General features: G+C 44.3%; 1 protein-coding gene across 6 annotated transcripts in view; it reads left to right on the top strand.

Annotated features, from left to right (window-relative positions):
- RERE (arginine-glutamic acid dipeptide repeats) overlaps positions 1 to 13,752 on the top strand; it is a 223,897-nt gene that overhangs the window by 143,782 nt on the left and 66,363 nt on the right. For all 6 annotated transcript variants that reach the window (XM_084495027.1, XM_084495029.1, XM_084495028.1 and 3 more), the window contains one exon: positions 7,352 to 7,450. In XM_084495027.1, the coding sequence (XP_084351153.1) occupies positions 7,352 to 7,450 (99 nt within the window). The remainder of the gene's footprint in view (positions 1 to 7,351; positions 7,451 to 13,752) is intronic.

The following is a 13,752-nucleotide window of genomic DNA, read 5'->3' as shown; positions in this document are numbered from 1 at the left end:
GTGATTTTGTATTGCCATAAGAAAAAAAAAAAGTCATAGAAGTTAAAATATTCCTATAAAAGGGCCTCAGAAGCAGAAATGATGTTGGGTTTTGCTCTCGACTCTCACATCATGTGAGGCATTAAAGAACAGGTTAAAGAACATCATTAGAAGAATGTGTGAGAGTGGCTGGTGTCCCAGGGAGCTCGATGGGAAGTTTTGCAGAAGCTCCCCGAGGCAGAGCTGTGAGTAGGAAGGAGTCGCTAGGGATTTCTTCCCCTGTCCTCATCTCACCACAAGGGTAATGCCAGAACTGCACTGAAACCATGACTTCATCTTCCCTAAATCATGGCTTCATCTTCCCTAGACGAGTAGGCAAAAACTTCTGAGGCTATTAGGACGTCATACCTAGGATCTGGGTATCCAGAGGCTGGAAGGAATGACTTTTAAATGTCTTAATGCAATGAGGTGTTACAGGAATTGGAAGATCCTGCAGATCTGAACCATCAAAGGAAGCGTTTGATGCTACAACAGAAGATAATACCGCTTAAGCTAGCGTACAGCTGCACGGAAGGAAGAGGAAAAAGTCATATGCTAATACTGTACAAATCTCTCCTTACTAATAGCGTTGTTCTGACTTCTCGTAACACTGTTACACGGGAGCACGTCATTATGAGTGACAAATGTGACAGCGTAATATCAGTTTAAGGAAATTCAGTTCTAAGTAACATGTCACCCAGACAAATTACTCCCTGTTTTAACTTGCCCTTGGACAAGATTTTCTTGTTCATTAACTACAGACAGGGTTGAAAGCATTAAAAATTATTTAAATATATGTTAGCATTTCTTATTATTACTAGTTTTCCTTTTGGATGAGTCTTCATTAACAGCTACTCTCATGGTTCAAATGAGGTAGCGCAGCACTTCAGGGGCCATCGCTGTCTGCCTGGGCGTGTCGGAGAATGAAGCCACTTTGAGTCCATGAGACAGTTTTGCCACTTTGAATTTTCACTCATCCTTATCCTTGCTCTTGGGGGAAGAAAAAAAAATACTTCTGTGCGTTATTTGTAAGATGAGTCAGGAGATCTTTCAAAAGAAACTACTGAAAGGGCTGTGAAAATGACTGTCGTGGGTACTTCCAGAAATCATTCTGGAATATATAAAATGGTCAACTTCTTGAAAGTATTTTTTAAAATGCTCTCACATTTAATGGTGCTACTTCTGCAGGTAACTTGCAGGATCTTGCCCTTGTTCAGTGCTAGCAATGCTGTTGTGCTGACCCACGAAGGAGCTGCCCCAGGGAGCTCCCTCTGCTGTTCTGCATTTTGCATCCGTGCCTTGAGCTGTTCGTGGTGGCCCGGCAGCACCCTGTGTGACAAGGGGATGCAACACAAGCATCTGGCTCTTTAATCTGCATCATTAGCATCTAGATCACTCTGTAGCAATTAGAGCTATATAGAAGCTTAAAATAGATGAGAACTAGGGGTAAAAGATGGAAGTTGCTGCATTTTAATTTTTTTTTTTTACTTTTTTCCAAAGTAGCAAGGGCTGATTTCTGTATTTTCCAAGCTGACAGATGCCACAAATCAGATATTTAAAAACCAGAGCTAGCAATAATTTTCTTCTGAAGCAGCTGTATTGATTTCTGTCACCTCCTGAACTTTTTCTGTTAGTTTCAAATTTTGTTGCAGGCCAAGCTGTTAGACAACTAGTTATAAATCACAGCTCACCAGCCAGCTCGTTGGCAAAACAAGGCTGTCAGGCAGAGGCTTTTTGTTGGATAGCTTGGGTTCTTGATTGCTTCAAGGTTTTGTTGTCCTTGGGCACCAGAGGGAGCCCAGCAAAATAGTTTCCTTGTCCAAAAGGGCAGTGTTTTTTTTTCTTCCTCTGATCCAGATCATTCAGTGAGTGTGCAGCAGGTGGGGAGGAGTTACAATTAAAAAAAAAAAAAAAAAAGGGTGGATCGAGGAGCATATGGGGGCCAGCCTCTTGTTGGGCATTGGGCATGGCTGATAAAAATCAGACGTTGTCATTTCGGGGAATGAGCACTTTAAAGAAAGAAGGCTACACGTTTGGAAATAGGCTTTGCTCTTTCACCCAGTGCAGTGTTTGCTGGGCACTTGCACAGCAGCAGAGACAAATCCCCCTGCTAGCGACTGGCCAGGGCTGCCAGCAGTGCTTGCTTCAAACTGAAGCCGCTCGGCTGCGCTCCCGAAAGCGGCCGGCTGAATTACATTTCATATTAAATTAGCTATCTGGATTAGCGTAATTATGCCACAAGAACTAGCTACTCGAGCCACGTGGCAGTAATTCTCTCTTCTCTTTTCATTTTCCTTGTCTTCTTCTCTCTCCTCTCTATTTTCTACCTTGTTAAGCAGGCTGCAGTTTTACAGAGCCGCTGTCTATCTCCACCGTTGTTGGCTTCAGTGAGAGGAGCAAATCCCTTGCTAATAATCACTGTTCTGAGGCCTGCGTAGATTACAATAAATAGAGCTTAAATGGGGGCGTTATGTAAACCTTTTCTGTGCGGTACCAGGCAAATTCCAGCCTCTTTTCCAATTCACTGCAGCATCCCGCTTGACAGCAGTGAAAAATGTCTTCTGACTCCGCTGTGTTACTCGAGGCTTAAAATGCTCTCACGGTACCGGTGGTATTTACCTCGTGTTGGGCAGGGCAGGCTCCGTATCTCTGCGCCCTGACAAGTGACACGATGTGTTTGTGACTGGCGATGGTTCAGGGGAAGAGCCAGCACTTGGCCTGGAGGGCTCCTAGCGCTGTCCTACGGACGCCGGACACGTCCACGTCCCCACGACAGCACAGCCTGGCTGAAAATCCCTTCTGCTTTTATTGGCTTTTCTGGGTAGGTTTCAAAGCAGTTGAGCAACGCTCTATTACAGTGCGGTTGCAATTTTTCCTTGGAGAAAAGGGCTCTGGAATCTAGCAGCGTTCTTAATGAACTGCAATTATTTAATATTGTAGCATGAATGCAGCCTCACTCGGCCGGGCTTTTCAGCGGGGATCGTAATGACTGTAATTGCGAAAGGATACCTCGCCGAAGGAGAAGCTGCCAGATGCAATGCCGTTCTGATCGAAAAAGGTCACAGTAAAAGGGACATTTAAATTAAGTTATAAATTACAGTTGAAGAACAATATTTTGATGAGCGAGACCAGGGATGTCAGAGCTGCAAGATGTAATTCATGGGTTCATTACTGAGCAGAGGTGCCTGACAGCTGAGCCATGCCAAAAGGAGAATTTATTTGCAACATCACGCAGTCAGAAAATGGCAGCTCGGCTGAGAAGCTGTGGTGGAAACTTGAAACCTTGTGGTAATGTGCAGACTTTATGCTAATAAGGCTTTCCTGTGATCTAGAGTTGTTTAATGACTGTTGTAATATAAATGAGCTTTTTGGATATGTGCATATTGAGAATTTTTCTTTAATCTGAAATCCGGCCCAGCGATGCAGAAGTTGCTTTATTTTCCGATTCCAAGTTTGCAAACAACTGCAACAAACGTACTTACACGTTGTGTCACAGCAGTTCAAAATGGAGATGCCAGAGTTAATGCTAAAAACAATAATTCTCTAGGTGACAGGACGGTAATCTAGTGTTCATAGCAATACCTTGAAAAGTTCAACCAGAAGTTAATTAAACCGTAGGCAGTCATCATTAGCTATTATTTATACGTTCAAGTTGCTTGCCAGTAAAGTGCTTATATATATTAAATGACCAAGAGCAATAAGCAGAGAAAGATCCATCAGCCAGATTGAAAGAAGCAGATTGAACTCGGGCACTTACACACAAATACATTTTTCCTTTTGCTGCATTATCCTGCTCCTGGCACTTAAAAGCATTTTGTCCCTTGATCAAAGTCACGTTTTTCTTGAGACTCCAGACCCGGACAAGTTCTCTTGTTTTCGCTTCTGTTTGTTTTCTTTTACATGACTTTTTCTTTCTGTCTGTGCTCATGGGTTTTGTGGTTTGAATGCAACCACTTGGTCAGAAGCTGCTGCTCCTGTTATCTGGTGGTGGTTTGGGGCAGTTCTGGCAGCCTGGAAACATGGAAATTTTCCGGTAACCAGCGGAGTTGCCTGTTAGCCCAGTCCTTTCTTTCTCTGTCTGATTATCTGCAGGCTGAGAGGTTTGGGCAATAGGGCAGCCAGGATAAAAAAAAACAACACTTGTTGTTCCTTGAGGCAAAATACAGGTTTCCTCCACCTTACAAAGGGGCTTTGGCACGGCTGCATGTTTGGGGAGGCAGAAGGAACAGAAGCTCTATTCTCTTCGACGCTGTCAAATTTCCGAAGTGAAAAATCTTTTAGGTGGTAGCACACACAGAAAAAAGCATTTGCAAGGTGAGCTGGCAAAACAAACAGTCCTTTTTACTTGAAGATGGATGCGTTCCCAGTACTGGAGTGCAAACAAGGAGAAAAACCTCTGTGTGCCCAGTAGAAAAGACATCTTATTTTCCTGCCTTTAAGTAGGTATTGCATACCAGAGGAGGCTTAAAAAAACAAGTTACGAAAGCTGTTTAAAGGCAGTCGGGTTGTTTGAGTGTTGGCACTGAGCACTGGCACTGCAAGACTGCCTTTCGGCTCTTATCGTGTGGCTTGTGGAGGTGGGCTGAGAGCACTGCTCCTCCTGCGTGGAGCTGCGGTCCTGGGAGCTGGCACTGACGCGGGCAGCGAGGCTGGTTTGTGAGCTGGTTTGGAAGCTGATGCTCTGCTCTACGTCAGGAAATTTCACCTGTGGCGAGGCGTTTGGAAGCTGGGCTTGCTATGAAGTCATCTCGGGTGATGCATGGCGCTGACTTAGAGCAGTGTGAGGTGCTGTGATGGCCCTGGCGTGGTAACGCGTCCTTCACAGCAGCCTGCAGAGATGCGAGTTGGGACAGGGGATGGGGAGGAGATGACTTTTTGGAAGCTGGGTGCTCTGTGAATGTCCAGATAGTCGTGGTTACTGCACACAGTGTTTGTAACTCTCTTGTACATGCCACGTCGAAAGCTGACATGAATAGAAAATTATTCTGGCTTAGTTTTCTCTCTTGTTCCCATCATATTAGCCAAGCACTTGTTTTATTGCAGTAACACCCTGTACGCAATTGTTACTTCAGCTGGTGGTAAGGGAAAAAATGTTCAGGCAGGCAATTAAGGGAACGCTGCTGATTGTTCTAAATCCCCATCCCAGGCTCTGATCAGAGGTCTTTGTTCAGCAGTGACCTTTTCTTCCTAGAAGTCCTCAGCCTTCTTTAAAAGTCCCTCGAGCACAAACAAATCCTGAATGCCCCAGTGACTTGGGGCAAGAGGTAGAAGAGCACCTTCAGCACTTCAAGGCCTGCTCCTACTGTTCCTGGAAGGTTTGAGCCGATTTGTGCCAAGTGTTACCTGGAACGTGCTAATCTCTCCTCTAACACAGCCAATGACATCTCTGTGCCCACCAGCAGGAGGTATGCAGTGCAGCCCTAGAGGGCTGTGCTCTCGTGCTTTCACAGCTAACTGCAGTCCTCCGTGGTTTTGGACCTCCCAGGTGTTGAATAGTGATTGTTTATCAAATTGATTTCTGGAAACTCAGCTATTCAGGTGTTACAAAGGAGGCTCCAATTTACTTGGAACTGAAATTTCACCAGCAAATAGAATAAATTAGCTGTTACTTTCAATACGTTTAGAGACCTCAGTAAGGGAGGTAATTCCTAGCGTGCTTTGCACTGCAGATGGATGGGCTTTGCAGGCTGTCACAGTCTGTTCTGTGGCATCCATGACCAGAAAGCTGCAATGCTAATAAAATAAATGGGAAGATTGCATATTGTGACACGTGGTACCCCAATTCCACCCTTTTGTAGAAATATGCCCCAGTACGATGGACCTTTCATGCTTGCTCTCACAGCTGCATGAGCCCTGCTGGTGGTGCAGGGCATCGCTTTTGTCCTGCCAGCCTTCACCATGGTCTGCTATGACCTGATGAATGTTCTGCCCTGTTGTTTACAGAAATAATTTCACTTTTCTTATGTCAAAAGTGAGATTTTTTTTTCTCCTCCTCCTGTAATCAGGTTTGATATAACCATATTAATAGCGACAAAGTAGTTAATACCTTGTCACCACGCAGTAATTGTATCTTCATCCCTGTTCAGTTCAGCAGATGGGGACAAGTTCAAGAATTGGAGTACTCATCGAAATGTTTTCGGAGAGGGATCGGATGTAGGGCTGGCAGCACAGATGCTTCTGCAGGGTGGGATGCAGAGAGCTTGGGATACGTTCAGGGCAGGAAGGAAAAGCAGGAGATAATGTATGGAATTACTCTTTGGTTATCACTGTCATAAAGAAAACTTTCAGGGTCTGCAAAAATCTGTGCTGTTAGTCAATAGCTCTGGTGTCCTTAGCACCTTGTTTAGAAAAACTCACTCTTGTCTGTGCAGGGAAGTCTGCATGTAAATCCTTCTCCCTTCTGGGTATGGGAAGATAATTCAGTTTCTGTCACCCCAGCAATATGTCTCTTTCTTTTAGATCACTTTCCGAAGATATAGAGCAGGCTCCTGACTAGTCCTCCAGTTCTTAAAATCCCACTGTACTTTGAAGATAGGACAGGCGATAAATCTACAGCGTGCTAAATGTTTTCTATCAAGAGTTAAGAGCTGGAGATTCTCCTGGGCTTGTTGCTGAATGTTTTTTTCAGTGTCGTTGTTTTTCTACATCACCCTGATTCAAATGTCTACTTCAGACAGCTTTTGATCATGTACTTACCTACTTCTATGGTAGAAAATGAGGTACGGTGTAGGCTGTGACCATCTGAAACAGTAACGTCAATGTAGACGTTCCTGCTTGCCTTTATGTACTCTCTAGTTATCTGCAGAGGCTTTTTATTTTCCATATTTGTTTTTCAGTAACACATTGATCTTTGCAATGCAGTAAGAATCCTGTAAAAAGAAATTTCTGGGTGGTAAACCTGACATCCCATAGCTTGCACTCCCTCCTGTATGGTAGGGTTTTCTGGTTGGCTGTACTAATTGGAACAAAGTACTGCCGTGTAAAATACAACTCCTTTTGAAAAATGCTTTGGAGCTTTTTACAAATTTCCTTGGAATTTATAATGTAAAAGATGTATTTTCAAAATATAGCCAAAAATATTCAGTGCTTTATGGCCTCAAACATCATCTGGGAGAAATCCAGGAAGGAGGGGAAAAACCATACTTGTCTTAATGTTGTCTCTGCTACTAATAAAATTCCAATTACCTTCAGGTTGTTTAAATTTCACTTCATATATCAACAGTAGAAATAATTAGGCGTAGAGCATCTCATGTGGCCCCCTTTATTTTTTTTCTCCAATATCGGATCACTGCTAATTCCATTGAATGTGCTATTTGTCTTCTTTATTTTTTAGCTACACGAAAGTAACTATGATGCTGGAAAAGCCCTGCAGCGGTTGGTGAAGAAGCCTGTGCCCAAGCTGATTGAGAAGTGTTGGACTGAAGATGAAGTGGTAGGGAAATGAATTATTCCCTTGAGCTTTATAGTTCATGTTGCTTCTCTCATTCATTTCATTTTTTTTCCGAAAGAGGTTATTTTTATGGGAAAGAAGAGAGGCAAATAATTTATTGCACAGGGTACATCTTTGCACACTCCTGAGTTAGTGGACACTCATTCAGCATACAGAACTTTATTAGGCTATTTTTCTAATAAAGAACGAGAGGAGAGGATCAAGTGACTGTAGCTGAGAGGACTCCATAGGGCAGATGAACAGCTGGAAAACCTCTGGGCTCTAAATTTCACTTCCACTTTCACCTCCAGGCAGGCTGGCCCCATCCATTAACTGGAGTAGGACAAGATGTAAAAAGGCACGTGAAGCATTGTCCTGGATTTGTACCTGCTGGTGTTGGAGAAGGCTCCCAGCATCAGCACAAGTCAGCTAATGGGAAGCTAGATAGCAGTGTTTTCTCTTAAACTGAGTTTTAAGTCCCTTTTTCCCTTCATACGGGATATTAGAAATTGTTTGCTGGCATCATTCTTGATGGATGAGTCTTTGACAAAGAGCAGACCAAAAGGAGATAATAGGGAAGCTGGGATTTAGCCACGCCATCTGCATGCACACTAAAGTATGCAGGACTCGTCAGGCTCCAAAACCGTGCTGAAAACAGCGCATCCATCTTAAACAAAGCTCCAGAAATAATGTATGGACATGATGAATGTGGGGCGCACAGTAAATATCCAGCACAGTATCGTGTCCTCACCATTATGGAACTTGGATTTGGGCACATAGAGTTTAACATCCCAGTACACGGCAAGCCTCATCCACACGCACGGCGTAGGGAGGAACCAGCAGGGTGATTTCTCTGGCATTGTCAGGTAGTTACAGACCTCTGGGGTGTCTGGTTGGGGCTGTAGTGCCAGAGGTGAAGGAACATGTCAGCATGTCATTGCTTCCTTCAGCCAGAGGCTGAGGTTTTGGGTCTGTATGGCTTCAGATGGAAATTTCTGCTATTGATATTAGCCTACTCAAAGAGTAAGTATTAGCCTACTAAGAGTATTAGCCTATTAAAGGATTCTGCATTCTGATAGTGGAGGGGGAAAAAAAAAACAAACAAAAAAACAACTTCTGAGCTGAGAAAGACACCTCTTCAGAAAAGCTCTAATTGACAGAGAAGGTGCTGGGAAAGCACTCCGTGCTCCCAGACGAATGGACCACATTTTGTATTCCTGTGTCTTTTTGCAGAATTTGGGGGAGATGATATCTGCTCAAGAATTAAAAAGGCAAAGGTTTCTCCTTGTGGTTTGTTTGTTCTGCAGTTTAATTGCTGCAATTGTGAGATTGCTGCTGGCTTAATTTTTATGTGTATGACATAATGCAACTGTGCTTATTAAAGTGTTTTGTAGGGTTATAAATCACACGAAGTTGGGAGCAAATTATAGATTCTTAATTTGCTGACAGCTAGTAAACAAGCAGATTCATATTCTGTCTGAATAAATAGCAATATTTGTTGCATTCAGCACAAAAGTTGCATTTTCTGGCAGCGTGCGGAAACCAAATGCTGTTGTTACAACCCTTTGTTTGTCAGACCTTGCAGCTTGAGCTCGCATGCAAGTACTTGACTGCAAACAGGGAGACACTTGTGCATTTTCACGGTGTGGGAGAAGAGAAGTGCTGAACGAGTTCACTTGGATTACGTCCTAAAAATATTTTGCATTTTAATGCCGCTGTTAAATGCACTTAACAAAATAGATTTATGTGAGATGGAACGCGTAAGAAGACAGTGCCTCCTTAGCAAGCTGACTAGGCATGTCTGGGTTGGTGAAAATGGAAAAAGGTTATTTCCTAGCTCAATAATTAGGCGGTGGTGTGCACTAAAATAGAAAATCAGATGGCTGAAATTTAGCTATGATAAAATATTTATCAAAGAAGAACCTCAGACTCGCTTGTGGTTTTTACCTTTCACCGTCCAAAAAGCTGCTGCTCTGATGTGTGATAATAAATGTGGTATAAATGGAAGTAGAAATTCAACACGTTGTGTGTACCTACTGGGTGTCTAAATGAAAAATCTGATTTGGGACAAGACAACACGGTTCATGTAAAAGATGAGCGAAGTTCTGTGGGTTGCTGTTGTTTTTCTTTTTGAATGAGTGAACTTTTAAGGTAGTTAATTGGTAGAGTAAAAGTACATTTAGGAATATAAATAAAAATACAATTTGTGTTCTTTTGTTAAGTAATTAAGGTGGCATTGGTGCTGTAAAATAGGGCTGATAATGGGTGGCGTTTTCATGGGCTCTTAACACTTCTTAATTATTCAGACAGTGGCTGGAGAGAGGTTTTTTTTTTTTTAAGCTCTAGTTTATCTGAAAGCCTTTCAAGGATTTATTCCAATGAATTGCGTGTACTTGCTCTCTCCTCATACGTACCCTTGTGCAAGAGCTAGATTAGGGCAGGCCAGGCTGTGTAAACCCCGTGTTCAAGTCGGCTTTATTCAGAAAGCCAACAAAGAACCTTTGTGGTAAGGAGGGTGCCTGAAGTGGTGGGGTGGAAGAGGATCGTGTGCTAGCACGGCAGCAAGGCGAGCAGAGGGTGAGTAAAAAGCCTAGAACGTGCTTTCCTAATAAGGTTTTCGGCAATCTCATCACAAAAGGGCATTTTGTTTGGGGCGCTGGCTGCTGGAACAAATGCTTCCAGTGCTCAGCCTTGTGCTCGCTGTGTTTGTCCTCGCACTGTCATTACCTCCGTTTTCTCTGCCTACATTCTTTCCGTAGAATGGTTAAATCGAACGCTGCCAACTCCTCTTCTTCTGTGCCGAGGGTTTTTTTTTTTTCACTCTCCTTGTTTTTTCCATCAGCTGCACTATGCTGAGAATGCCAGAGCTGCTGCAGCTCGGGGATTTTGATCAGCAGTCCGTGTTAAATGGTAGAGAACAGAGCCTTGCGAGCAAGAAAAGGCAAAATTTACTGAAAAGTGAAACATTACTCCAAAAGTGCAGCCCCTGTGAGCGCAGACTAATGATCGTTAACTCTATAAATCATTGTCAGTCTCAGCTCGTTTTATCATATTTGTTCCTGTTCTGTTCCATCCAAGTTTCCAGAAACACTTGGCAGTCCTCCAGCCTCGGCAGAGCCAAAGATCAAACTGTGCTCTTATTTATAGACAGCTAAGCTCCACCTGCAGAACTTCATAGCTTGTTTGTCTCCGGCAGTTTGTAGAAAACTCCAGATTAAAGCAGCTGCACTGCACTCCTGAGCCTTTCTGGGGCTTGCAAGGCAAATTTCCTTCTCGTTGGCTCCGCAAACCTGCAGCAAACTCCCCCTGCGCCATACGTAGGGTGCTGCAGCTGCACGGGAGCTCCACAGCCAAGTGTTTTGCAGAGGAAGAGACTGCGTCAAACCCCAAACCTGGCCAAAATAATTAAATTTCAGGGAGATCTTTAGCATTAAGTGCGTCTCCCCCATGTTGTGACGGGAAGCAATGAGCAGCAGGGAGTCTCAGGTGATGTGGGGCTGGTGACCTGAGAGTGGCACCAGTGAGGGAAGTGGAAGACCCAAGTGCAAACCATGTCCCCGTTTGTGCTGGGCTTCATCTTCTCTTGCAGCCCAGCAATTACCTACTGAGTGATTTTTATAACTCTTATGAATAGGCAGGTGCCACACCAGGCACTAAGCTCTGCTCAGTTAACCCCCTAACTGGGAAAGGCTCCGTAAGTGACCAGCTCCATCCCAGAATGGCTGAGGCTGGAGGTGCCTCTGGCCCCTGCCCAAGCAGGGCCACTTAGAGCAAGTCGGCCAGGACCATGAGCAGAAAATAATTAATAAAACCAAGCCACAGCTTCCCTTGTCTCGTTTTTTTCCACTCCTGCCGTTCTGATCCTATGATATTCTCCTTCCCCCTCCCAGCCCTCACAACAATTTTGTTATTACAAAGTTTATTTTCTGCCGCTTTGTAAGGTCAGCGTCTGAAAAGCTTGGTTGCAGGGAGAGGCAAGAGACAGAGGGAATGGAGCACCGGGACAGTGTCAGGTTAGTGGGCAGGTGGCAAAAGCACCCGAAGGGGAAGCGTGGGCACAGCGATGCAGGGAAACAACTGGCTGGGTCCAAAAGTTGTTCTTCAACCGTTTTGCTTCCTTAGGTCAAAAACCCTCCGAGTTGGTTGTTGAGTTACTTGCATGAGTGTTTTGAGCGATTTTCCACTGTGCAGGGTGGGTGGGTGCTGTCCTTCCTTCGGCTGTGGATGGGATAGCCAGACGTTGTCCAGCACAGGTCTCTGCAGCATTCAGGAGGATTTGTGATCTGTGTGAATAGCTCAAATTTATTGTAGTTAGCTTTTAACTCTTTCTGCCGACTATCCGTTGCCCGAAGATTAAGCCTTTCTTGTTAATTAAAAGCCCTTTGCTGCCTGTGACCGATCTATCCGGTAGGAGTTGCCTTGCAGTGATCAGAACTGATTAAAATAAAGGATGGAGGTTATTTTTACTACTGATGAAGTGGTTACAGAGGTTTAGATCAAATTAAATAGAGGATAAAATTTACCACTGATTGAATTAAATGGAAGGCTCTGTAAATATGAAGATGGAGGTTTGCTGTCTCCCTGGTGTTTCTAAACCCATGGCTATTTTTAAACCTTTCTCATTCCAGTACGTATATTCGGGGGCACACTGTGAAAACCACAGTCCTTCCCTCCTGCCTACTAAAACCAGCTGAAGCAGCTCCTTCCCCGATGCATCTACAGGCAGCTCTAAGAGCAGCTGCTTCCTGTTTATAAAGGCTGCTGCTCCACCTGACAGCATCAATCTCCAGCGTGACTTGGTGAGCAGGGCTTGGTTTCTCTTGCCATGCTGACGAATTCACTCCTGCAGACAAATTCAGCGAGCAGTTGTGGTGCAGAACACCGCATCGAAGCGCTTTCCAAGCAGACCAGCGTTGTGCAGCATCACCTGGGGGGGATCCTGCTTGTTCGAGCTGGGCTGCAATGCCAACCACAAGGCAGCAGTGGGGTTCCAGGTGGGTGCTTGGTTTGGGAAGAGGCCACGCAGCGTGCTGTTAGGACAGAGCAGGTCGTTTTGACCACAAATGCCATGCCTGATGTGAATGGCATGATGCTGGGGCAAAGGGACCGACCTCGACCTTCAGGCAAGTGACAGGCTGATATCTTTCACTAATGCAAGGCTAGAGTAACCCCATTTCCTTTTATTTTCTTCAGCCATCCTCCTAGTCCCCAGGACCTGGTAGCACGTGGGCTCTGTGACGCTCCTGTCTGCTCATCCTGCATGCAGCCATGGGCTGTGGCATGGGCAGGACGTGGTGTTTGCCTTTCTGTGCTCTGAGACAACAAAAATGCTTCACTGGAGCTCAGCCAGGACTGTTGGAGGGGAAGAGAAGTCATTGGTTCTGCATCTCCTGGCCACCTCTGAAAGTGGTTCTTTGTGTCTCTGACAGCACGGGCTGTTTTGGTGCAACATCAGTGATCCCTATTAGGGATGGGGTGGTGCTGATCAATTAACCTTCTCCAGATGGAAATATTTCTAAAATTACGTTGAAATTGTATTTAGAAACATACTGACTTACAGCTTTCTGTCTGTCGGGAACAACTACAACTAACCCCAATGCTGAGCACCTGTAGTTGAACCCTGGAGCCTGTCTTGAGGACACGCTGCTTCGCTTTCCCCGTGTGCCAGACCCAGAGCAATGATCTTGAGCTGCTTTCAGTGTAGTTTGACTTGAAACACCCCCATTTTCTGCTGTGGTTTCAGTGGAAATATTTCCCAAGAAAAATTGTCCTAATGGGATTTCCACTCTCTTGGGACGAGACGTGCTCTGAAAGCAGCTTCTATAATTTCAGTGATGCTCAGAACAATTCCAAGCTAACGCTTGCTCCTGGTCCCAAAATGAGCTGTGTCTGCACGCTTCCATTTCAGATAAATAACCTATCAAGTGACTGTCATTTACAGCGGATACAATGTTCATCTGAAGTTTTAATTTAATGAAATAGTTTTCAATTCCGGCATGCCACACATATTGGGAACAGTGAAGGAAATAGTCCAGTTCTGGCTGTTCCTCATGTAACAGTTCTCTTTTTTTGTCTCTATTCAGAACATGCTTTTTTTCTGTCTTTTTATCAAAAGTACCACCAAAATCAATACAGCTTACAGGAGAGAGAAATACAAATCAGAACTAAAAGAGAACCTCTAGTTTATTAGGTTTTTAATTAAACATGATGAACACATTTTAAATAACACAAAGGCCTCAGGCAGAGCTGCATCTAATCGAAACAGATTAAGTCACCCGTCCACACTTGGGTAGTTATTAATTCTG

The sequence above is a fragment of the Aythya ferina genome, assembly GCF_964211825.1.
Source record: "Aythya ferina genome assembly, chromosome: 21".
Classification (NCBI taxonomy): Eukaryota; Metazoa; Chordata; class Aves; order Anseriformes; family Anatidae; genus Aythya; species Aythya ferina.
This window is presented reverse-complemented; position numbering and strand designations above follow the sequence as displayed.